This window comes from Cydia splendana, chromosome 1, assembly GCF_910591565.1.
Source record: "Cydia splendana chromosome 1, ilCydSple1.2, whole genome shotgun sequence".
Lineage (NCBI taxonomy): Eukaryota > Metazoa > Arthropoda > Insecta > Lepidoptera > Tortricidae > Cydia > Cydia splendana.
Window position 1 is genome coordinate 5,283,702 of NC_085960.1, and position 27,865 is coordinate 5,311,566.

A 27,865-nucleotide genomic window follows, 5' to 3' on the forward strand; every position below is an offset into this window, starting at 1 on the left:
CTATGATAACCGATATAAGATGTGGGAGGAATATATCCCTTCGCCTGATCAAGAAATATAATAAGACAAAATCGAGTATGACAGTTAATTACTTAGACAGGCGATGGGATAACCTTAACCCACATTTTTATTTCTGGTTTAAAGGAACATCTCCGACTTTCGTAAATATTACATTTTTTACAAGGCGTTCAATACGGTTGTAACAGTATATACAGTACGTATGAAGACACGCTAGGTCTTAGGGGCCTGGTAAAGGGTTAAATAGTTCAAAATTAGAAGTGTTAAAAATAGTAATCAACGTTTAATTCAATAAATGGCCCAACGTCTATTGACATTTTGCAATAAATTGACAAAAATAAGTTACGTAAGAGTACCTAAACGTGAATCGACCACCCCACATAATATTCTGCCCTATGATAATAACTCAGTAATTCTGCAATTGACACCATCAACAACCATCAACATCAATCGGACACATATATAATAAGTACAGTTATATATGAAAACATATAATTATATATGTAACGAGTACCAGTACGGTTACCATCAGTTTGTCACTGACATAAACGCCGTCGAGAACGTAATTGACTTTCTATACATCTCGCTCGCACTCGCATATTAGTGCAAACGGGATGTATAGAAAGTAAATTACGTTCTCGACGGCGTTTATGTCAGTGACAAACTGATGGTAACCGTACAGGTATATTTTATAGTTAAAAAGGCAGTCAATGACGGAGTAGGTACTTATAACTACTACTTCTACTGGATAACTATTCAAACACTTTAATTTTATAGAATAATTTTATATAAATTCGTTATAATTTATGTCGAGTGTAATATGTTGTACCTATAAGATTTCAGTATTTCACTAACAGCAGAAAATAGAATCATAGTTTAATACTTACTTGAGGCAATATGGAAAATATCTCACACAAGTACGAGTAAGTAAACTTATCATGTGCAGGGTTTCTCAAAGCACGATTTCCCTGAAAATTGTAAATCCCTTTCTCAAGTAATTTTTAGGGTTCCGTACCCAAAGGGTAAAACGGGACCCTATTACTAAGACTTCGCTGTCCGTCCGTCCGTCCGTCCGTCCGTCTGTCACCAGGCTGTATCTCACGAACCGTGATAGCTAGACAGTTGAAATTTTCACAGATGATGTATTTTTGTTGCCGCTATAACAACAAATACTAAAAACAGAATAAAATAAAGATTTAATGGGGCATACAACAAACGTGATTTTTGACCAAAGTTAAGCAACGTCGGGAGTGGTCAGTATTTGGATGGGTGACCGTTTTTTTTTTTTGCTTTTTTTTTGTTTTTTTTTTTTGCATTATGGTACGGAACCCTTCGTGCGCGAGTCCGACTCGTACTTGCCCGGTTTTTAAAGTAAATAACTCATATCACTCAATGCGCAAGTGAGTCAGTTGCCGTTACCAGTCATGAATATGTGGTCTTTGTAGCGAAGTGTTATAATCACTGGCGAACCAAAGGGGTTCAAGAAAAGATTGAGAAACCCTGCTTCATAGATACATAATTACAGTCGTGTAAATTTCTAGATAGATTTGTCTAAAAACAGTTTGAGGCTCAAAGACTTAACGGCCGTCGAAAGTTAGGGTGGTATTCCATCAGATCTGTCCAATATCTTTATCCAATGTCTGTGCGTCTCACTCTCTCACTATTAAGCAAAATGTGAGACTTCGAGACACATTGGACAAATAAAAGTGAAAAAATCTAGTTTCTAGAAACTGTCATATAGGTATATAAATTATCACAATATCTATAGTTTTTACGAATGAATTAGCATGAACTCTTGAAATATTGTTAATTTATTGGAGACGGTGAGCAGCGCAAGCATTGCTCCGTGGTCGACTGATTTAATTTTTTCCTTGCAACACTTTTGTGCGTGTTTATTGTTTGAAGTAATGATTTACTTTTAAAACATATACCTATTTAATTAATGTGACTCAAGGTATTTATATTGTAAATGAGCTTCATTACGGAACACCATTTTGCTTAAAATAAGTATCCAACATACATTAAAGATTAAGAACTGAACAATTCGAGAACAATACAATTAATCTGTTTTATAAAGTACACTACAATATAAGATAACATAATTTTATACAAGAAAGTGGAATGATTTTGTGTCGATAAAATTCACCCAAGGACGATCGTACCTACATCGGCAGCTTGCATATCATGTATCTGCCTTTCAGTAGATGAACTTTAACGGCACAATTCTTTACCAATTGGACTGAATATTAGGGAAGATATAGGATTATCAACGCCAGTCTTTGCATAAGTACAAGGCATTGTAACATTATAATTCGAAACTTCACTGAAGAACATGGAAATCGTAGAGGTAACTTTAGAATTTCGACAATGGCCTTTGTATGTACACTTGAAAACGTACGAACTAAACACTAGCGTAATGCGACAATAAATACGATAATAATAAGATCATAACACGACAGTCACTCAGTCCAAGCACTAGTCCTCGGCATGCGCGTTCAATACGCCTGAAAAAGAGAAAAGAGAAACGTTAGAACGAATATTCGTATATTCTTAAATAAATAAATATTGGGGACATCTTACACAGATCAACCTAGCCCCAAACTAAGCATAGCTTGTACTATGGGTACTCGGCGACGATATAAACATAATATATACATAGAAACACTTATATTGTACATAGAAAACACCCATGACTCAGGAACAAATATCTGTATTCATCATACAAATAAATGTCTTTACCAGGATTCGAACCCAGGACCATCGGCTTCGCAGGCAGGGTCACTACCCACTAGGCCAGACCGGTCGTCATTATGTAAGTTACTATGTTGATGTTGTATAAAATTAAAATAAAATGGATCTTCGTATGTCTACTGCTATAGCCTCCTGACGACCGGGTTTCAAAATTTGCCAGCTTAAATTTAACTCTATCAAGTTGATAAAGAGTCAACAGTTAAATGGGGTCTATGTGCTATGTGTACTAAGTGTCGGACGCCGGTCGTCAGGAATCTAGATAAGTAATTGAACCTCATCCGAGAAAGATACAGAGAAAAATAGAGTTAGACCAAGAAAAGTCTGCAGCGATTTTGATAGCTCACGCAGTGCCATTGTTATTTATACGTCATAATTTCATAGAAGTTTGACGTTTAGAATAACACTTGCACTGCGTGGGCTATCAAAATCACTGCAGAATTTTCTTGGTGTAACTCTGACATTAGTGAAACCTGATACGATCTTCATACCTTCAAGAAAATGATCGTACTCCCATCTTAAATTCCGGCAGCGCACATACAACACCTCTGGTGTTGCGGGTGTCTAATGGGCGATGGTAATTTGTTACTATCGGACAGATTCGTCTGCTCGTTTGCCTCCTATACCTAACCGGCCAAGTGCGAGTCGGACTCGCGCACGAAGGGTTTCGTAACATTACGCAAAAGACGGCAAAAAATCTCATTGTTTGTATGGGAGCCCCCTTAAATATTGATTATATTCTATTTTTAGTATTTGTTGTTATGGCGGCAACAGAAATACATCATCTGTGAAAATTTCAACTGCCTAGATATCACGGTTCATGAGATACAGCCTGTTGACAGACAGACAGACAGACGGACGGACAGACAGACAGACGGACGGACAGCGGAGTCTTAGTAATAGGACCCGTTTTACCCTTTGGGTACGGAACCCTAAAAAGGTGTTGATGATCTCACCTTGACCCCGTACGCCACCTCGTACCCGCCTTTGCTCTGCATCTGGTTCTGGATGGTGTGCAGCAGCGAGGATGGCATGTCCACGTCCGTGGATCCTGGAATACACAAGCCATCATGTTATAATATGATCAATAGGAAATGCCTAATAATTGTACTTTTGTGGACCTTATTTTTATTAGAAGAACCAGGGTCCTGGTCTCCAGCAGAATAAGTGGAGCTGATAGTAAACGCTAGTTTTGGGTAGAATCAATATATTTTTCTATTCAAACATTGACAGTACATTAGACAGTAATAGGTTTACACTATATTGTGCCAGTCTGGTACATATGCAACCTCCAATACGCCATCTTAAACTATTACGGACATACATAATTACTATTGTACTCGTCTGTACTCGGTACATAAAATAAAATTTATATTATAAACTATCATGCCTGACTGTACCCAGACATAGAAATCCGCCAACAAATTAAATCGCATTAAAAGAAAAACTAGAAAAATTATTCTATTACCTAACACAAAACATTTAAAAACATAAACAATATGGCAATTACAAACGTTGTAAATAGTTAATATAGATTAAGTAGGTATAGTTATTAGTTAGTATAGATTTTAAGGGGCCGGTATATGACGTTTTCGATTTAGACCTCACTTTGTAACCATAATTTGTTCAATAAATGTTTGATAATTGCATTAAATTACACGTAAATTTATTCAAGAAGAAACCGTGTACCGACTCTTTATGCCATTATATTTTTAATTTGCTGTTATTCTCTACAAATCGACACTAAAAGTATCAAAAAATCAAAATATGGAGTTCCGTTTGAGACAGAAGCAAAACAATTTTGTCTTTGACAGTAATTGAATTATTCTATGATTTTGGAAGCTAGATAATTCAGCTACCAATTTATTATCGATTTATATTTTTACTCACAAAGACAACACAGAAATTCAATCTCAAATGTAAACTTTCGAACAATTTCCATACATTGACGACATCACTCAAAATTCTTCTTCAAGTCAGATGCCCGTTGGGGCTACACCGGAGCACACGTGTACTTCTTCAAATGAAAATGACAGCTTGATTTTCTTGCTTTTGACAATTATATTGACATTAAATCATATACGCACACGAGAAAGCATACCAGTAGATAAAATGTATTTCAAAAAATAGGGTACATAAATATCAGCTCGCGTCTCATTTAAATTTCATTTGCTGTTATTTACGGGTCATTATTGTTGAAAACCGCAGTAAACTATCTTAAAATAATACGATTACAGTCGAATTTAAGTATTATCTTCCTTCAAAACTCGCTTAAAATGAAAAAAGTTTAAAGACTCATCTTTACTGATTGGGATCAATTTTTATTATGCTGGTATCATTTTGCGTCATTTTAAAAACGTATTTGACTTCTGTATGTCAATGAATTTTGATGACAACTGTAATCTTGTATTATATTATAGAACTTTTATATTAAAATATTGCCTATTAACAGGAAGAGTTATGTAATTCGTATAAGTAATACCTGAAAGTCTTGTAACTAGATCTGTAATACCATGGATTGCGACGAATAAATTATTATGATTATGCCGTTCGTTCCGTCTATATGTATAATGCGTGTACGTGCTGTTCTCTGAAAATCTTCAAGAAAAAATAAAGGCTAGACCAGCACTAAGTACTAGCAAGTTTTTGCGGCTTTGGAGACCGAGATGAAGCTTACAGGCCAATAGCGTTGTGACCTGGTTATTGTTATGTATACCTATGTATCGAATGTTTTATAAATTTACTACAAAAAGCAATGTTTTATTTCGATTAGGTCTACATTTTGTGCATATTGCATATCTGAAGTATTTTCGTACTAAACTTGAAACTTCCGTTGAAACTAAATAAAATAATTATTCCAAATGTACAGTCACCTGCAATTTATGTTACACAACGAAGGCCGCAAAAATATCTGACACGATCTTATTTGTAGAACCATAAGAGCATGTCACATATTTTTGCGACCTTCGAAGAGTAGGTACCGTCATTACTCATTATCATCAACTTTGCCCGCTTTTTTTTAAACACGAATTTCTCAAAAAAAATCACATCATATGACTTTTTTTTGCTCAGCACGTCCATTGTGATCAAACGCATCAGTTTATGTGAAGAAAACATTTTTTTATCGTGTTTTTACCCATTTTTTTGCGTTTTAGAGGGCGGGCAAATAAAAAAATATCCGGGGTTTTCGCCAACATTGCCCAAGTCAATTTGGTATTCAAATACAGCTCGTATATATGATGATGATGTCTAAGGATCACTTAAAGGTTTTGGGCAATCCTACCATTCCCTGTTAATAACTTAGCGATAAGTGTAAAAACTTTTAAATAAATTTGCTGGGCAATGTTGCCTACCCGTTTTTGCCCATTTCCAAATAAGGCTCGCCTAAGCATTTTACAAAGGCTAGGGTTTTCACTTTTGAGAAAATCTGTTACAATAGTTTAATGACCAAAAATATGATTTTTGTTGTGTTTTCATTCGTTAACGGGATAAAACATCTAAATAAAGGATAATAAGACAAATTAAATACAGTATATATTTATAAACTTATTTTAGTGTACAAACATAACCTTCTTTTACTTGCGAAGTTGGGTAAATTAGATGAAAGTGACAACCCTAATCCGTTTTTGGTGGTGGGCAATGTTGGTATGGATGCCAAATTACCGGATTACTTTGCCCACCGCTAAAACTTTTGTGTATTTAGGCCTTATTAGTTTAAATCTCAATAGACATAATCTATGCTTCATGTGTTAGGGGCTGTCCATAAATTACGTCATAGATTTTTGACGATTTTTGACCCCCCCCCCCTATAATCATCCAAAAATCATGCTTCAAATGACCCCATTTCCTCCTACTTCATGCTACCGTCATCCGATGTCCAGACCCCCCCCCCCCCTAATTTGAAATGACGTAATTTATGAATAGCCCCTTATAACTGAAACCCGGAAATATTTGTCAAAGGGTTCTCAATTTTTTCTACTTGCATTCATTATTTATCAATTTTTTGCCCGCCGAAATATACCCTATATTAGACAACTCGCTCAAACTCAAAATTCCCAAGTCAAGTTATGCACAAGTTTGGCATATACTTTGTCAGAAATATAACCAATTTTCTACTAAAAACAGCAGGGTGGCCATAACTATTATCAATTTTTCTACATTAACGAATTTGTTTAAAATTGTCGTTTTGGGCAAAGTTTCCCTGGAGGCAAAGTTGGCGCTAATGACGTAACATATTATTGCAGGTGACTGTACATAAATGTTTCGGTGATTTTGAGATTATTTTCCAGGTTAGTTTACTAACAATCAAGTTATGCAGATACCGATTTCGTGAACGTATAAGTAGTAAGGTACCGCTATTGTTTAGCGATACCGATTATTTTTGAAGGTAAAACTATACCGGTTGAAATATAAAGATATTAAAATTACAGCAGGGACAATCATTTTTTATAGGTGTACCTAAACCATCATTGGCCGAGCGTTAGCAAAGGTCTCCGTTTCAGCTTGGGCAAAAATGCTTTTGTATGTTCTCCTTTGCAGATCACATTTCTCAACTGATTCTCGTGAAAATTTGTAAGCAGGTTCGATAGAACTATTCTGTTCCGCTTTATCCGCCAAAATGGAATTGCCACCCTGCTGAAACTTTATTTATTTAAATTCCTATTGAATGGATTTTGCACCTTATGAAAAACCGTATAGAGTAGTAAATAACATTTTACATCTGACTTAATGACATCTTGTTTTATTCGCTTTAATTGTACAAAACGCGTATCTCGACAAAGCAATAGTAGGTAGTAAAACAGTCAACAATCAAATGAATTAAATAGGTACGTCACGTGTGACATGAACAGACAAGGAAAGCAAGATTAAATGCATTGTTTCTCTTTCATCTTTAAATAGAATGCTTTTACCCTAAAAGGAGGCTAGTGGTCAATACTAAACTAAAAGTCCAATCTTAAAAAAACATGATGGGTCACTGACCTGTCCCAGTAAAGTGAGGTAGTGTGCGTGAAGTGCGCTTGTGTGTGAAATGGGGTAAATTGACAGAATCTGATATTTTACCCACCGCTACCGTCGCCTTAAGTAAACAAATATTGTACGCCTGACAGGCAAATTATAGTGAGTCCACTAAAATACATATTATGTAATCCACCTTTCTGTAACACCTATAATTATGCAATAAATGATTATCTTATCTTATCTTATCTTATCTTATCTTATCTTATCTTATCTTATCTTATCTTATCTTATCTTATCTTATCTTATCTTATCTTATCTTATCTTATCTTATCTTATCTTATCTTATCTTATCTTATCTTATCTTATCTTATCTTATCTTATCTTATCTTATCTTAACACATTATAGTATCAAACACCTAAGTACTACTCTAATCCGCTATTGGAGGTTGCATATGTACCAGACTGGCACAATATAGTGTGAACCTATTACTGTCTAATGTACTGTCAATGTTTGAATAGAAAAATATATTGATTCTACCCATGGACCTAGAATACTACGGACGTAGTTTTGCTAAGACAAAAACTGTGATTCCATCATCCACCAATTTCCTTGTATTTACGCGTGACACACACACATTGACAGTTATCTCAATGCCCTCATCCACCAATTTGCCGTCAGACGGATCGAAACGTCAGTGAAGTAAATTTGTCCACGAAAAATGTAAAATATGCCGGCATGCGTAGTTAAATCCTGCAAGAATTGTACCGATCGAAAGAAAAAAAGTGACGGAATAACTTTCATAGCTAATTTTATCAATTATCACGGTATAGTACATAAAATCTCCATATTTCATTGTTTATAAATGCGAAACAGGAATGTGACCAGTAAGTTGAATAGGGTAATTTCCCGAAAGTAGGGTAATTGATGCCCTTCTTATTATATCATTATGTATATAAGAGATAATTTAGGATATTTAGGTAAATAGCTAAATTATTGATTTTGCATTTTTAAACTAAAGGAAATTCAAGACGTTTACATGAATAATGTTTTTAGTTAACGTATGTAAGGTAAACATACTCATGGTGCTCGACGCGGTCCCAGTCCAGTACATGTCATCTTGAAACTTAAACCATTGTCAATAGAGGTGACAGCAAGGTGTCATCTATTGGACATTAACATGTCGAGCACTAGTACATTTACCTTATATTTATTTTTTGTATAAAATCAGATGTGTTACAAGTTAAATATCATTAGGTATTGCAAATAATTTTTGCACAAAGTAATTTGCATGTAATTTGCAAGTAATGCGCATTTTCAAGACCTATAAAATCAGTTAGCTACACACTTTTTTATTGTCTAACGTAAAACTGTCCTACTTTCATATTTGAAAACAAGGACGATATTGAAAATAATTGTTTCACCATTAGGGGACAATTTGTGTTACATGGTATCACTCGTCTACACGCACACTTTCAAACCGTCCGCCATTGCAGTGTCACAATTTGTCTTAAGTGACATTCCCTCTGTCAAATATATAACTCTATGATTCTACCCAAAACTAGCGTTTACTATCAGCTCCACTTATTCTGCTGGAGACCAGGACCCTGGTTCTTCTAATAATTTTTACAAGAATTACAAAATATGAGGGGGCTAACGAAAAATTGTAGTTCTACACGTCTTAATTTGCTCGGTAGAAAAAAATAACGAAAACATGTCTAAATAATATTCATTTTTAGTTGTAGGTATATCGTTACCCTGCATAATAATAATATAGTAGGTATAATTTTAGTATAAAGTAGCTAATGATATAGCCAAGGGACTTGATGAGCAAAATTTTAAACGTAAGTATATTTTCAGAGAGATAAGATGAATCTTGTGACGGAAGCGTGAACGCAGCGCTTCATATCTTTTGTCCCCTTTCTAATTTCCTGACTACCCCCTCAAGCATGATCTAAGTAAATACGAACACTTAAAAATAATCGATAATATTAGAAGAACTATATCCTATCGTGTAACCATAGATAGAGGGATTATTACTAGTTAAGAACCGACACGTACCTACCTACGATAGAAAATCGAGTAAAAAAATACAATGGCTTCAGCGCACCATATTTACAATAATTCCAGACTCAATTTTACATTGAGCTATTAGACAGCTAAGTACAATGCCAAGGCAAAGCGATGGTTCTATGAATAGCAATACGTGACTGAGATACATTAATTACCAATTCCATTATTGGCTATTAATCTAATCATTTTATAGATCACGCCATTTCTCCATCTAAAAGAACATTAGCAAAGGCCGGCAGAGTCTTAATGAGTGGTGAATGCTTTATAAATAAAACAAAATAATAAATAGCTGGGGCATAACGCAATGTTTTAATGTAGTAACCCGCAGAAGGCCGTTCCGAAACAATGACGAACAGACGTCGAGGTTCTGTGTGGCGTATGGTCAACAATCAATGCGTGATTATCATATCTCAGTTCAATTCAATAGTGAATGCATTGTGTGAGCTTGTGATTCTTAGCTCTATTGAAATTTGTTTTTATATTTCAAATACCAGAGATGTGACTTATTTGAAATATGTACATACTTGTATTTAAAATGCAAATACAAAATGCAAAATACCTATTTTGTATTTAAATACTTTTTGAAGAAAACTATTTTGTATTTTATTTGAAATAGTTTTTGGAACCTATTTTCTATTTTCAAAATACAAAATACTTTATAGTAGGTAATGTAGGTTGGAGTTACAATCTCTTCTGATGTAACTTCCGCTTCTGTTCCTGGTATATATTAATGACCTTCCTAATGCTATCCGTTATCACATGGTGCTCTTTGCTGACGACAGCACCTCAATTATTGAATGTAGTAATTTGAATGATTATAAGCATGGCATCAGTAGCGTATTGGACAGTATAATTGAATGGCTAAATGAAAATAATCTATTAATAAACTTAAGAAAGACGAACCTAATGCACTTTCGACAGCGAACACAAATTATTGACATGGACATAGACTACAATGGCACAAAAATAGAGAATGTAGAGGTAACAAAATTTTTAGGGTTAATGATTGACGACCAGCTTAGCTGGAAATATCATATAGAGTATTTATGTAAAAAACTAAGTACATCAGCCTTTGCATTATTTAAACTGTCAAAAACTGTTAACCTTGAAGCAATGTTGACGGCATATCATGGTCTTGTAGCCTCGGTGTTAAGATATGGCATCATATTTTGGGGCAACTCAGATCATAAAGAAATAGCCTTCAAAGCGCAAAAGCGTTGTGTACGATCAATGTGCGGACTAAAAGTTAGAGAGAGCTGTGTACCTTTCTTTAAGTCACTTAAAATATTAACACTGGCATCGTTATACATACTAGAAGTAGCTATACAGGGTGAAATTTAAATCACTGGCCATATTCATTCCAGGCACTAGGTTACACTTAAGGAATCTATTTAGCGAAAAAAAAGAGTACATTTTTTTTAAATTTTCATTTTTCAATTTTTAAATACTTTCCACGAGTCGTGGTCACCCTATTACCACAAATGTAAACAAACCTAATAGTAGGTTTTAACAACAACATCAGCAAAACCCTTATCTGACCTTCATTAAACCTTATAATCGTTGCAATAGGGTCCACCTAGTTAGTGTTGGCGATGGTAGGCAGGTTTATCAATTTCGAGGGTAGTCTAAACCATTCCGCGCTAGCGGTAAACATAACGGCTAGCATAAATTATTAGTCACTCGTCACTCGCCAACCTTAAAATAATAATCGCGCGCGTACTAAGGTTTAAAAAAATGTTTTCGAACCGGGAATATTAGGAAATGGTACGGTGTTATTTATTAAGTGGTGAGTGTTTACGTGGTGCACAAAGATTATACGAAATGGAATCAGTTCCACGCCTTCGCAGACAAGGATTGAATCCAAGAGTACCATCTCGTGGGACTTTCGTTAATTGCGTCGACTTTTAATCAAATGTAAGTACATAAGATGATTCAATTTTTTAAATACGCCTGAATGCAAAGATTCCTGACCTAGTTTTTACTCATTGTTTTTAAGCCACGGACGTTTTGTTAATAATCATTAGTCAGAAATAATATTTTAGATTAAAAATGGGTTGCCTTTGCATTTTGATGGCTCTAAGCCCGTTAAAGTATGAAGGAAAAATTAGCAACTTATGTAGGTAAGCGTCTTATCTCGCTGCAATAGGGTTCATAATTGGTGACGCGATTGCAAACAGCGGGAGGGGCGGGGTGTTAATGACCTTAACTGATAAGAGAGAAGCGGGTGTAGTGGGTAGTTGTCGGTTCACCATAATGTACGAGGTTTTTAGGACAACTTGATGATGAGTTATTTCGAAAAAAATGTACTGAGCGGTATTAAAAGAAAAAACACGTGTTTAATATTTTTTCGAGTTCTTTCGGGTGTTTCAATTTGGCCAGTGAATTAAATTTCACCCTGTATTTGTCAAAAGCAAGCTAAACTTATACAGCAGCGTTTCTCAAGGCCGGAGATTTCCAACACGTCAACAATATAGTCAGAATCTGAAAACCCTACAGTGTTGTAACACCGCGCTGGTGAAAAATGGCATCTTAGGCATGGCACCGATAATATTTAATAAAATTCCAAACAATTTTAAAGTACTTGACATATATAAATAAATAAATAAATAAATAAATATTATAGGACATTCTTACACAGATTGACTAAGTCCCACAGTAAGCTCAAGAAGGCTTGTGTTGTGGGTACTCAGACAACGATATATATAATATATAAATACTTAAATACATAGAAAACAACCATGACTCAGGAACAAATATCTATGTCATCACACAAATAAATGCCCTTACTGGGATTCGAACCCAGGACCATCGGCTTCACAGGCAGGGTCACTACCCACTAGGCCAGACCGGTCGTCAAATATATGAATTCAAAAAACAGTTTACTTCGTATCTTATTGACAAATGCTACTATACTATTAGTGAATACATAAATGATGATAATGGCTCAGACTTGTATTAGAATTGTATTGATTATTGATATCTAAATGTATTTTCTTTTCTATTGACATTGGATTTAAATTTTGTATTATAATTGTAAGACAATATTTCAGTTTGTATTTTAAGTGAAATTTGTAGTAGTATTAATGTTAATGGATGACTATGTTTTCAAATAGGTAGGTTTTTTTAGACATAAGCATGCGTTTATTTGATAACCGCACGAGACAATTTTGTACACCTGCATAGTGGGTAAAGCATAGAGGCCAATGTATATTTATGTACCTACCATCTTTCATGTAACCTATGTTTAACAAAATAAATGAAATGAAATGAAACAATCCTGGCAAGGTGGCAACTCTCTCATTCTTTTAATACGGAACTGTTGAATCTGTTTAGTAACGTCGCACATGACCTCAAGCGTAGCGAGTGGGTAAAAAGTGGAATCTTGAGTGTTGCGAGGGTTTCAAGGCACGAGAGGAGAACAAACTTTTCTGCCCTGGTGAAACACAAACGAGACGTTTTCATCACACCAACGAGAGGCATTATACTAGTTGTAAAACATTACAAATCTAAATTAATGCTTTAAAAATTGGCTTTTAAAACCATCATCCATGCATCCTACCGGTTAATATGAGCAAACAACTAGAAATTTGCACTTTAGATACTTAGAGGACTTATTGACACACTGTTTCCAAAGAATAAAGAGAGTGTTTTGAACACGGAAATTCCGAGTAATACTTTTTAATTCAGACTAGGTATTCACTATTCAGAGTAGGTACCTTTTATCGCAAAGTATTTGTGTTTTGCATTTGAAATAGTATATCAAGGAAGTATTTGTATTTAGTATTTAAATACTTTTTATAAAGTATTTGTCACATCTCTGTCAAATACTATAATTAATGACAGTTCCATTGTCCTATCTACTGCCACCTACCTAGTGTCTGGTTTAGCCAATTTGAAGTTCATACTCTGACAATAGTACATTTAGGGTTGCCAGATCGAAAGACGCTATTATCGGGAAAAAATATAATTTTTTCGGGATTTTGGGACTTAAGTTGGAAAAAAAAACATCCAAATTAAAGTAATGTATTAAAAACAACGATATTTTACATTATTAGCACTCCGTCAGCTGCTCTGGCCATAGACGTTTTTATATAAAAATAGTATACATTCTTTGAGGTCTTGAGGCGCTCGCTCGCTCGACGACAGTTCGGAACTTGAAATTGTTGTTTTATAACGTGAAGCTGTTTTTCGGGACAATTTTCACTTTGTCGGGAATCGGGAACACATGCTAAAAATCGGGAGAATCCCGCCAAATCCCGACCATCTGGCAACCCTAAGTACATTGTGCAACATGGGGCGTAAGTTGAATATTGCAAACGAGAGTAAGTTAAATCGCGACGGCTTGCCGGAGCGATTTATAGACTCGAGTTTGCAATATTAGTACGCCCCGAGTTACACACAATGTTTTTCATCACACTTGCGATACAAAAATTAAGTAGGTATAAAGACAAAAAACTGGTAATTATGGCACTAGAAACTTCATAACTCCCTAGGGAGAACGCTTTTTCTATAACTCCCGCTAAACCTGCGTGCAATTCCACATTTACTGAGCGAGTGTGATGAAAAATACTTTTCATCACACTTGCTCGGAAAAGATGTATTTACACGTAGGGCTTGCGGGCGGGAAATTGAATTTTTCGCCCTAGGGCGGAAAAAATCTTTTCCGAGCAAGTGTGATGAAAAACACTTATTTACACGTAGGGCTTGCGGGCGGGAAATTGAAATTTTCGCCCTAGGGCGGAAAAGTGTTTTATACAGAAGTTTGTTTTTATTAATTCTCCTTTTTTTCCTTACAAGTGTGATGAAAAACATTGTGTGTGCCACGGGCGGTAAAGAAATTCCGAACTCGTGAACATTTTAAGCCCTCGCTTCGCGTCGGGCTTAAAATTGACACTCGTTCGTAATTTCTTATTTCCCGCCCTTAATACACAATGTACTATTACAGTACATATGGTGCTACTTTACCCCCTAGGGCGGGATTAAGGACAATACGTGCCTAAATGTGCCTATGTCAAAAATTTAAGAGCCATCATGTCAGTACATGAACGTAAAACGTTGTACAATACACGTGCGAAAAGGTAATTCGCAACGAGTAGCGATAAAGGAAACCGGACTAATCAAAATAAGGCCTAATTTCTCCTCTGGGTTGGAGTGTCAGATGGCAGTCACTATCGTAAAAACTAGTGCCTAAGCCAATTCTTGGGATTAGTTGCCAAGCGGATCCCAGCTTCCCAGAGCCGTGGCAAAGAGCCGGGACAACACGAGGAAGATGACGATGACAGCGACAAAATATTTGTCACTGTAAAGGATACCTATCATAAAGAAAGTCAAGTTCACGATGACATGCAGTTACAAATTATACAATGTACATTGAAAGGCAACAAAAAGCCATTGATGTTCAATTTTTTATTTTTATCATTGAATATTTGGAAGAAATATAAAGATATAAAATTATTATAGGTATGTCTATAAAACTTGCATCAAAGTGCAACTGTTGCGTCGGCATTCGGCAATCGGATTAAAATCACTCCCACAACACGTTACCCTATTTGTAACAGATAACAGTTAAGAAGCTTAACATTCAATCGATCACACAAACTTTCACGTAGTCGTGGATAATGATAATGTTACTTCGTATGTATCAATTAAGGCACAACATACATAATGATTTTCATTACAGACATCAGCTATATATGCAATTCATAACCGTGACAACACTGAACTTCACAGTAAAGATAAACAGTCAAACCTACCGAAGTTCTTCTGGGTATAATGTTACCCAAACATGAGTCCTCCTTAGTGTTTTAGCGGATGGTGCTGGGCCTAAAATACGGCGTTGCGTGAACAAGAGATTTCCTTTGGCAGGATTGGTCCTTAGGACCCAAGGATGGATTTAAGAAGTGGAGCCACCGAGATTTTTGATGTAAATTTTTAGGGGGGGGGGGGGGGGGGGGGGGCTCTCAACTTGATCTATATATCTATATCATTTAAGCTACTAGGCCAAGTTTGGTATCGTTTTCGTATAAATCGGGGATGCCGAATTCATTTCTGATATCATAATGACACCATTCCGAAGTAAAAACACATAAAATATGAAATAACTTTTTTTTTTAATTCCTCTTCACGCTTAAACCGCTAAACCAATTTAGTTAAAAATTTGGTACAGAGATAGTTTGAGTTCCAGGGAATAACATAGGCTACTTTAAATCTCAAAAATCATCCTTTAAGGGTGTGAAAAGGGAGGTGGAAATTTGTATGGGGATTCAATAACCGCTGAACCGATTTAGATAAATTTGGTATAGAGATATTTTGAGTCCCGGGGAAGAACATAGGATAGATTTTATTTAAAAAAAAATCGCTTAATAGGAAAAGGTAGGTGTAAGATTGTATGGGGAATCAATAACGGCTGAACCGATTTAGATGAAATCTATGTCTACATCTTTGATTTACTTGAAAATGATACTAAACTTGACATAGAACCTAAACTTAAACAATTATTAACATCAGACGTCGCCGACGCTTAAAACCCCCCCACCCCCCACTTGCATCAAAAATCTGGGTGGCTCCACTTCTTAAATCCATCCTTGGGTGCTAAGGACCAATCCTGCCAAAGGAAATCTCTTGTTCATGCAACGCCGTGGTTGACCTTTTTATGCTCTGAGCACACTCAACTATTTTCCTTGTTGCTTCCTAGTATTAAATTCTTTGTTTCATGGTTTCATGCTAATACTTGCTATTTGGTAGACATAAGTTTTAAAAACTCTGATCATACCTCCTCATCTCCTCAATCACTTTGTATATTTTTAGTATGTGGTTCGTTTACAAACGCTCGCGACCTTAGAGAGACGTGACCCGTCTAACGCCAGTGAGTGAGTCTCTGAGTCAGCCACTATGTATTACATTACTGAGATAACTGATAATAGACACGGACATATAGCCAAATAGATCGTCTGTGTCATTCGCCCATCAAAGTCGTAGTTTACAAATATGAAAACATTAGGAAAAATATTTATACACGATTTGATGTGTATTAACCCATAGCCCATTTGCCTATGCCCCTGCGTTTTTATTTTATATTGCCTTTTTGTTATAAAACTTATAAACTCATTCTAAAATAATTGCTGCATTGCCGACATCCTGTTCGCACACTTAAACAAAATTCTAGACAATAAGTTTTAATATTTGATTGTCAAATGATACGGGTGTTTTGTATGGCTCATAATTATGCGAAAAGCAAGCATAATTTCGCGTATTCATCGGAAACGGTCAGTGCCGCAAAGTTTAAGGTCGAGACATTATGCTATTCTGAACGATTTGACCTCCGCTCACATTCAATGGCACTGTGACACTCACAGCCGGGAAAATGATTTTAGTTGCAGTGTTACAGCAACGCGAGGAAACTAACTGTAGATAATTTCAATTGAAATCCAAATGAACGATATTAAATATTTACCATTCAAAAACATCACATAAAACTTGATAGTTAATATTAAATTTTTAGGGCTATGCCGCTATTTGTATTTGTTTTCCTATCTGCTCTATATTTCTATTTGTTTTGTTTGACTGTATTTGAGTTTTACTTCTTTGAATTTATAATTTGTTGATGTGTCATATGTTCTATTTTACCGTGTAAGCGAATTGGTAAACTACTGTAAGCTTATATGAGAGAAATAAATGGTATTGTATTGTATTAAAGTCAATACCGCTAGCCGACATGAGGAAAACAACTTTAAATTTGCATCAAATTACTTTGCCTCTCTTATGGATAAAATACAATTTTATCAGTTTTAGTAGAATAAAGAGAGCCTTTACGAGCTGGTGTGTTGAAAACGAATTCAATTCTGTACCGTATTCTCGCGCAATAATTTCCAAATTCAAAGTGGATTTCCATTGTAACGGGTGTTGTGCGACTTGTCCGTGGCGGGGTACGAGTAGAATACAGGGGCCCGTTTCTCAAAAGCTTGTAACTTGTAATACACGCGGAAGTCCCGTTCTAAGAACAGCTGTCAAAAAGGGACTTCCACTTGTATTACAAGTTACAAGCTTTTGAGAAACGGGCCCCAGCTGTCACATTTCTCAGCTGAGCCTTCCGAACTCGTACAAAGGACACAACCGTGTAACTGCGGTTTCTATTCAAATATATCCTCTTGAACTATGACAGCCTTTATAACGAAACTACTGTACGGAATAGTTTATAACAGCCAGCCTGTTCACATAATATTTTATCTAAATAGTAATATAGAGATCCTAGTTATTTTAGGTAGTGCTGGTAAATTGGCCTAGGGATTCGGAGAGCTTTGTGTCATAGCCTCATAGATCACAATACTGCTGCTCGGAAACGGTAGATGACCCCAGATTGTGGCATACATTTCTGGTAGGGTTCTGAGGCCGCAAATCGCCCGGGACTGTTACCGACCATCTTGCCAGCGCCTCGGTTACAAATGGTACCGGGAAATTGCCACTATCCAAAGAATAAATGCGAGTGACAAGACCCTCAGTTCCATATGAAGACGCCAGAAAAGCCACTAGTCCCATATCCTCCACGCGACGAATCCCCAAGCCACCGTATCGAATAGGGAGTGCCGCCTGAACCCACTGTGTTTCACTGAGCTCCACGTTCAAAACCAGCTCCAAGGTCAACTTCAACTGCCTATCCAACTCCCTTGCTTCGTTGACAAAAAGCCACGACGGAGACGTCCTCAAAAGATATGTCATCCGCGGCGTGGCAAAACAATTACGCAACAAAGTTAAGGCAACATGGGACGACAGGCACCCCAAGTGACCTCAGACTGCCTCAAGAGCCTCTCTCTTAGTATTCAGAGCTGCACTGACACCATCGGGAAATATTGGCGCCCCCAGCAAAGATAAAGAAGCTTTATCCACCTTCCCAATACCAGGTAGCAAATAGCAATACTGATTAAAGTAAGTAATTAAAATGATTATGATAACCAGATCCATGAAACTTAATTAATCCCACATCTGAAACTAATCTCAAACTATACCACAACCAACCTGTTTAAAATAACTGTAGGTAACTGATTGATGTAAAACGTAAAGTGAGCTTGAAATGTGTCATTTATAACGCTGTCACACCGATGTCCTGCATATTCCTCTCATTCCTCTGCTGCGAGTTATTCGAGGACTCGTATAAATAGGCGTATCCGGTGGAGGCGGCTCGTCAGGACGAACGAACATCACAAGGTTTTGGACACTAATAACTCGGTCCCATTGTCAAAGAACTGAGGTTAATATTAAGATTATTTTCTTTCTAGCAAAGTCATGAGTGTCATGACTTGCGAAGTGCCAATTTTTTCCTTTTCATAGGAGTACCTACCTGTAGTTTCGCAAATAATATAATTTTGATATGTATCTATAGGTAGTAAGTACTTAAACTATAGTTAGGTACCTACGTATATACATATAAAGTGAGCAAACATCGCATAATAAGTAGGCAGGTAAACATTTTACCACAAGTTCTAAATCCGCAACTGTATTCCTGGCATTCAATCTGAATATAAACATATAAACAATATGACTAAGGTAACTGACATGTTTATTTAATTTTAAAGATAGCTACAGTTCAATTCGAACGTACACTGACATCTAAATGAAATCATTCAGTTATCGTGCATTTCGCTGTGCTTTTGCACAATATCCAAATGATATCTTCAAACATAAAATTCTGATATCAGCGTACGTTCGAATTGGCCTGTCTTTGTTGGGCACGAGAAGGCAGTTCCAAGTGTTTCATATTCTGCTGTCTTGCAAGAAACCGAATTACGATAGGAACCAACTGAGAATTGATTGGTCATATTTATTGTGAAATACTAATTTACACATTGTTTTTACAATAATGATGATTTATGTGTCGTGATACGTTGCGCAATGTGAAGTAGGCAGAACTGCGTATTTATTAATTGTTTCCTGTTACAGAGAAGAAATAAAATACGCCCCTTTACTTTATATATCTACTTACGTCGATTTGTTCTCTCTTACTAACGAAATATTATGTCGAGTATGTGAGGTGTGTAATAAAGAGTATTGTATTGTATATTATTAAGAACATAACAACCATTACAATATTAACTACAATTTTAATTATGTTATTCTTATTGAGCTTACTGTGGGACTAGGTCGATCTGTGTAAAATTGTCCTATAATATTTATTTATTTATGATATTGTAACGAATTAGTGCCTACTACTACTATTGGTGGGTACCTACTAGCTACCTAATACAAATATGTTCTCAACTCAATTTATTTGTAGTGAATAAGTAAAGTGAATGAGAACGAATACAATTTACGCTCTTATTTTAAAACGATATTCTAAAATAACATGAACTTAACTTCTAATGTATGAGAGCGGCTTTTTGGCGGCGGGTTCGTGTGACTCTTTAAGTTTACTACTCCACAAATGTAGATGATTGGTTACAAAAACGATTTGCAAACACATAGAGGCCATAGAGCATGAAAAACTAAAACAAAAAACAACCATTAAATAGTTATTTGTACAACAAGAGATCAAAGTTTGATATTTCTTCGAGTGCTTATTTTGAGTCCCGTGCAAGCGAAAGATTCTATAATAGATTCACGAGCGTAGCGAGTGAATCTAATTTAGAATCTTGAGCGTAGTAAGGGATTCAAAAGCGCATGAGATGTAAATAACTTTGATCTCGTGTAGTACACAAAATTTTTCACCCTAAGCAGTGAGAACATACCTAGAGGGACAGAGATAATAGAACCCAAGTATATCGAACTTGTATTAGACCCCGCATGTTGAAATGACATTTGACTATAAAGGTCACTTGAATGTCATTTTGTCTCACTCAGTGAGCAAAATCGCATTTTGCTCACTGAATGAGACACACTCAGTGAGCAAAATGCTATTTTGCTCACCGAGTGAGACAAAATGACTCAGTGAGCAAAATCGCATTTTGCTCACTGTTTTTAAGAAGCAAAGTACCCTTGTTCGAGCTGCTGAGGTGAAAATAAATAAACAGAACTCGCGCGTTTACATGGTATGAGTGTATGACTCACTCGACTCCTCACTTGCCATTTGCACTTATAAATTTACTGTCCTACTTGTACCATGCGCATTAGAGCAGGACAGCTGGCTAATTGTGATACGGATTCGGATTACTACGATATGGGTGGCGGACGGCGAACTTTGCCAGTTATTTTTGACTTCATGTTAGAGGGAAAACATGTACGGTGACTTGCGGGCTGGAATTCCAATGCTGAGAAGGAAAGGTAAATAATAAAGACTGGTCGCCTTACAAAACTGAATTCCTTCTGTTGTGTAAATAAATATACAGATGTGGAAGTTACGGAAAGTATTAAAAAAGTTGAATAAGTTCTCGGAAATGTCATAGGAAATTATAGAAGGTTTCATTTTGGAAACGATAATTTTCGTTCCCCATACGACAATAACTATGAAAATTTTGTTTCTTTGAAAGAAATAATCATCATTCAGCCTATATACGTCCCACTGCTGGGCACAGGCCTCCTCTCACTCGCAAGAGAGCTTGGGCTATAGTCCCCACGCTGGCCCAATGCGGATTGGGGACTTCACATACACCTTTTGAATTTCTTCGCGGATGTATGCAAGGTTTCCTCACGATGTTCTTTGAAACATTATTATTATAAACGTCTGTCAATTCAAAAATATCGTTAAAAAAGTAATTTGAATTTGTATTAGACATAAAATAACGAAGGCATTTGAAAGTTTATGACGAATTGGACCAGTCTTTAGTGTATGGTCTTTGGTCATGGCAATGTAGTATTCATTGTCTGGTATGCTTGCTCGGTTGCTTTGAGATCAGGAAGTAGAACGTTAATTACCAAGTCAGATTAAAGGCGCTTCTTCAAGGCGTTCGACATTTTCAACAAGCATGTAACGAATGGTTAAATATTAGTAGTTTAAAGTATAAAAAAGTTACGCGTAATTTATCGATGACTTTTATATAAAAATATAAACATGTAAAGATCACTACCAAAATGCCAACATTAATATAGTAGTCAGGTAGACCACTCTATGACTATTTTTATAATACTTTTAACCCTCTCAACTTTAATTATTACCCGGCTGCATCCTAAGGAGGCCGGGGTCATTTTTGGCAGGGTTATTCCCACTAGTTACCACCAAGTTCTTACCAGTGGTAACTACTGGGAAAAATAATTCCTAAGAAGTAAGAACTTGGTGGTAACTAGTGGGAATTACCCAATCTACTTACATCTATCTAATCTTATTATTGATCAAAGCATAACTATTATCTCTTTAAACGGACGACCCAGACGACCACTAAAATGCAATGACATGCACGATTAGAGATGATGTGACAATGACGAATGAAATTAAATTGGTAACACAGACATGTTTGCGTAACACTTTGTTTCAGAGATCAGCCCCAACTGATTATGAAAAGTAAATGACAACTCCATGTTCAAGTGCCTAACCTAGATAGTGCCGATTGACGTAACCAAGATTGGTCAAAGCCGGTGTGTAGCAAGAATTTTTCTTTACTGGAAGCAATTAGAAATCTTGTACAAGTTCCAGTTGCCGATGCTCAGTTGTTTTGCAAACCTGTCCCTTTGCTCGACCGCTTGGGATCTTATAGCCCTCAGATCAAACGCTCGTCTCAAAACAAAGCCACTGGGATGTGGAACGCCAGGAATATTATTAGCTTTATTTACGGAAGTCTAGTTTATTAGTTATCGTAACTGTTCTCGCAGTCAAAATGGCCGGATACAGTGACAGGTCTGCATTAAAGCAGAGGCGTTCCAATCGCTTTCAGAGCGCAGGCCAATTTATCGCTTGGGTGAACCAACTTACTTGGGCTCTTTTTGTTTATGGATATTTATAGATTTCTAGGTCACGTATCACTGGTCCGTCCGAGATCTTGCTGAGTCGCCCGTGTTTATGAAATCAATGAGACCTTCCAATCAAGGGGACCTTGATGTATTGACATTTTCCCATTTAAAAGGTCCCCGACTGCAATTGAAATAAAATACACAGGCACAGTCACGATCCTAAATGAGCATAAAACTTTTGCGTTTGTTGTTTATAACCTTCACTAAACACTCATATTCTAATAATTTTTTACATTCATTAAGTTGAGTAACTAACACAACTAAAAATTATTTTTGTCTTTTCAGTTCGCTTTTTCGCAGTCGTGTTTTTTAATTTTTAATTAATTAATTTTATATTATACTTTTTAGATTTTTTTTATTTTATACTTTTTAGAATTTTTACATTCATTTAGTTGAGTAACTAACACAACTAAAAAATATTTTTATCTTTTCAGTTCGCTTTTTCGCAGCCTGGTTTTTTAATTTTTAATTTATTTAATTAATTTTGGGGTCATGATTTCTTTACTAACCATTTGAAGTCACTTTATATTACTTTTGCGAGGGCGTCCTCAGTACAGAAAGGCACGCAGAGCGCCGCATATATCGGGCTACGCCCGACTCCTTTGGAACGCGTACAGTGCGTCACGAACGTCGGGCTACGCCCGACGCTTTCAGTAAGAGGGCACTGAAGGCGTCTTGGTAAGCGTACAGCGTGTCACGTACGTGGGCCTACGCCCGACACTTAGTATGAGAGAGTCGAAGGCGCCTGGCTTTGGACCGAGTGCAGCGCGCCACGTACGTCGGGCTACATCCGACTCTTTTACTATTAGGGCGCCGAAGGCGCCCGGCTTTAGAACGCGTACAACGCGCCTCGTACACGCCCGACGCTTTGAGTAAGAGGGCGCCGAAGGCGCCCGGCTTTGGTAAGCGTACAGCGTGTCACGGTACGTACGACGGGCTATGCCCGACATTTAGTATGAGAGAGTCGAAGGTGCCTGGCTTTGGACCGAGTGCAGCGCGTCACGTACGTCGGGCTACATCCGACTCTTTTATTTACTATTAGGGCGCCGAAGGCGCCCGGCTTTAGAACGCGTACAACGTGCCTCGTACACGCCCGACGCTTTGAGTAAGAGGGCGCCGAAGGCGCCCGGCTTTGGTAAGTGTACACCGTGTCACGTAAGTCGGGCAAGCCCGACACTTTTAGTATGAGAATGTTGAAGGCGACTGGCTTTGGACCGCGTACAGCGCGCCATGTACGTCGCGCTACGCCCGACGCTTTGAGTATGAGGCCGGCTTTGGTAATCATACAGCGTGTCACGCTACGCCCGATACTTTTAATATGAGAGAGTCGAAGGCGCCTGGCCTACGCCCGACACTTTTAGTATGAGAAAGTAGAAGTCGCCTGGCTTTGGGCCGCGCACAGCGCGCCACGTACGTCGGGCTACGCCCGACTCTTTTAGTATGAGGGCGCCGAAGGCGCCCGGCTTTGGAACGCGTACAACGCGCCACGTACGTCGGGCTACGGTCGACGCTTTGAGTATGAGGGCACCGAAGGCGCCCGGCTTTGGTAAGTGGTGTCACGTACGTGTGGCTACGCCTGACCCTTTTAGTGTGGGGGCGCCTTTGGCGCCTGGCTTTGGACCAAGTGCATATACTTGGACAAGTTGCAGGAAGCGCACATCTTTCTTAAGCTCTGAGCCGTAGGCCCTACGTGGAGCTCACCCTTCGGCTTTAAAAAAATGTCATCATCATAAATGTTAAAATTAAATCAAACCTCCTTCTTTCTTTCCCCTGCCCTTATCCCACGTTATGTGGGGTCGGCACAACATGTTTTTCTCTTCCATTCTCCTCTGTCTTTCGTCTCCTCAGCACTCACTCCTTTCTTTCTCATATCCTCTTTCACACAATCCATCTATCGTTTTTTGGGTCTACCATACGCTCTCCGTCCATCAACATTCATCCCTAACATTATTTTGCCTATATGGCATTCATCCCTCCTCATTACATGCCCATACCACGCTAACCTAGTACTCCTCATTTTCTCCGTTACTGGAGCTACTTTCAAACTTCCTCTTATATAGGTACTCATGAAATTTTGAAATTGAACAACATTTGAAAATTAAATCAAACCATACGGTTATAATGATACTTTCACGATTTGTTCTGCCAAAGTCGGTGCAGAGTTAGCTTAGACGGACTCTGCATCGTATCGATTAATAAATAGAAGTTATATTTTAAACTTTTCGATTCCATAAGCGCAATTACGAACATGTTTTAAAAACTGTGAGTAGTATGTACCTAATATACATAATATAATTATATTTTTTTATGATCAGCGGTCAAACCCTTTCCTTTTATTTTAATAAGTACCTATCCCATTCAATAATAATATTTGGTTTTATGAGATTAGCTTCTCTTAACATATTTTGTCAATTCTTACTTTCTCAAAATGAAACTTAAACCCACATGTTGCATATTATCAATCGGCTTTCAAAGCCCTTCATTTTGATACCCTACTCAATAGGTTTGCACGATATTTTTTTCTAAAGGTTGCGTAATATGACGTATTAAGTCCGCCATATTGTTTTTATAATGACGTCACATAGCCTATGTTACCCGGGATGACGTAAGGATTCTAATGATGTATCATACGTCTAAATCGGTTAAGGCATTCAGAAGTTAAGGTGGAATAAAGAAACTCACATACATACAAACATGAACGCTGAAAACAATACACTCTTTTTGTTTGGGCAGTCGTGTAATAAAATACAGAGTCACAAAACACAGACACAACCGGATGAGCATAAATTCATTAAAACAGTCAATAAAATAAATGTAAAAATAAAATTAAATAATTGAATTGTGAATTACAGAAATAAATTAAATTAAAAACATTAAAATAATAACAATAGTTAAATGTAAAAAATCGATCGACAATAATAAATAAAAAAAAGATTAGATAGCAATTATAATAAAAACATGTCATCAATTAAAATTAAAAAATTACCAATTATAATTTACGAATGTCGAATGAAGGCCGATCCATCTTTTAAGCATGGGTGAATCCCACCTGTCGGCAAACACCCTTAGAAGGCTGCTAGGGCTCCCCCGCATCCTTTCTAACAATGAGGCGCAGCGCTTCCTCATGATCGCATGAAAGCCGTCAATCCCCGCCTCCGTAAACATGCCCGAAGCACTGCACCTCCGATGAAGCCCCAGCAACGCCCTAAATGCATTATTATATTGCACCCGGAGTGCGCTGTACGTCCTCTGCGCATAATTGACCCAGAGATTGCAGGAGTAAAAGCACTGGCAGTATGCCCTAAATAGCGTTAGTTTTACTTTTCTAGTACAGCTTGCAAATCTCCGAGCCAACATATTGCAGCGAACAGACAGCGCCCTCCGCTCTCTCTCTATGTCCATATTGTCAGAGAGGTCTTCAGTGACCCAGTGGCCCTTAATGCTTAATCCTACCGTGCCACGATTAGCCTTGATGAGACATGAGTTTAGCTCTAGGGATGCTTTGAGAAGTAATGCATTTTTATTCGCAATATGAATGCTTAGAACGATATAACTTTAAAAAATATGATATTAGCTGAAATAGCTTAAAAAAGTTCTTCAATGTATTTAATGCTTGTCTAAATGTAATTGTATAAATTACGGCTAAATGCCTCGACAGCATTTGCAAAGCCTTGCCAAGCGTCTAAGCAGTCCATAAAATACATACAAACAACATCTATACATATAATAAAGCTGAAGACGGTCGAAAGTCTGTACATGGAAGATATTTGAAAAAAAGTTGGCTGGGGATACTTAGAATCGATAACAGAACACGTTCCAAAAGTTTTTAGAATTTTTGTCTGTTTGTCTGTTTATCTGTTTATCTGTTTGTCTGTTTATTTGAACGCGCATCACGTAAAAACGGCTGAACGGATTTTGATGAAAACTTTACTAATCTGTCGAGAAAATTCCCGGCCAGGTTATAGGCTATAAAAATTCAACCCCTAAAAGGGGGGGTAGCCACAACACTCGATTGACTTAAGTTTGCCCCTGAATCTTATGGCGCTACTTAGGAAGGAGGGGCAAACTTTTTTCAAATATGTGCTACCACTATTGAGTACCCTGGTAAACTAACAGATGGCGCTGAATTTAATACATTGTGACATGAATAAGCCACCGAGGACAGATTTTGCCAAATTAACTCTAAGTTTCAGAGGGGGTACGGATATCAACAAAAATAATTGAATAATTATGTAGATTTAATAAACTAATAATACAACAAAATTAAACGACAGTAAATTAATTGCCCCTCATTGCACAGTGCCATCTTTTGGGGAACTGAGTAAAAATGAAGTTATCAAGAAAATTAAAAATGAGTTTACATAGTTACGTAGTGGTAAAATAAACACACATACCAACACGCGTATAATTGCATAATTATTTAAAATTATAAATTTTCTCTATTATGAATTATACCCAATCGTAATTATATCGCACCCATATCAAATCCATATTCATACGTAGGTATCGCCTCATTTAAGCACTTAATAATGGCCACGAAGGTGGGTACTTTGAGAAAAAAACATTGACCTCTGTCATTCGCAGTGCCGGATTAACCCTTTTAAGCAAAATACCGGGGCACCAAAACCGTAGGCAAAAAAAAACGGGCAGGCTGCATCAGCATTGCAGTCGTCGTGGAGTAGGTACAGTCAACGGTAAAAATATGGGTGTACAAATCATCTCAAAAATATGTCCCATAACTCTTATGTCAGTGAATTAAGAACTATGGGACATATTTCTGAGTAAGTTGTCTACACCCATCTTTTTACCGTTGACTGTACCTACATGAAACTTTTATACGTGTACATGTACCCATCTAATAACGAAGGGTCGTAGGGATCAAGTAAGAGAGTGAGGGTACGTAAGAACATCTCCAACGTAGGCTTTCGATTTGACCTAACGCGGAGGCCCTTAAAGTCATGGAAAAAAATCTTGCTTTCGGGCTTGCAGCCAGCCGATTTTTTCGACATAGGTTACTGATTTTATAGCGAATTTTGCTCTCTTGCACGCCAGATTTGTCGGCCAAGCCGAGTTGCTCCTTAGCCGCGATCCTGAGACCTAACTGTCAAAGTGTTATAAGGGGCCCCGTGAAGGCCGAAAACTAAAAGCATCCTATCAAGTAGCGCTTTCGAGTGAAGCCAAAGAGCGAGCAGTAGAAGA

General features: G+C 37.2%; 1 protein-coding gene across 2 annotated transcripts in view; it reads right to left on the reverse strand.

Moving 5' to 3' along the window:
* Positions 1 to 1,388: 1,388 nt before the first annotated feature.
* Positions 1,389 to 27,865, reverse strand: part of LOC134790164 (CDC42 small effector protein homolog) — a 63,136-nt gene continuing 36,659 nt past the window's right edge. For both annotated transcript variants that reach the window (XM_063760980.1, XM_063760988.1), the window contains exons 3-4: positions 3,723 to 3,817; positions 1,389 to 2,522 (exon numbers count right to left, since the gene is read on the reverse strand). In XM_063760980.1, coding sequence (XP_063617050.1) covers positions 2,514 to 2,522; positions 3,723 to 3,817 — 104 coding nt within the window. In that variant the 3' untranslated portion in view covers positions 1,389 to 2,513. The remainder of the gene's footprint in view (positions 2,523 to 3,722; positions 3,818 to 27,865) is intronic.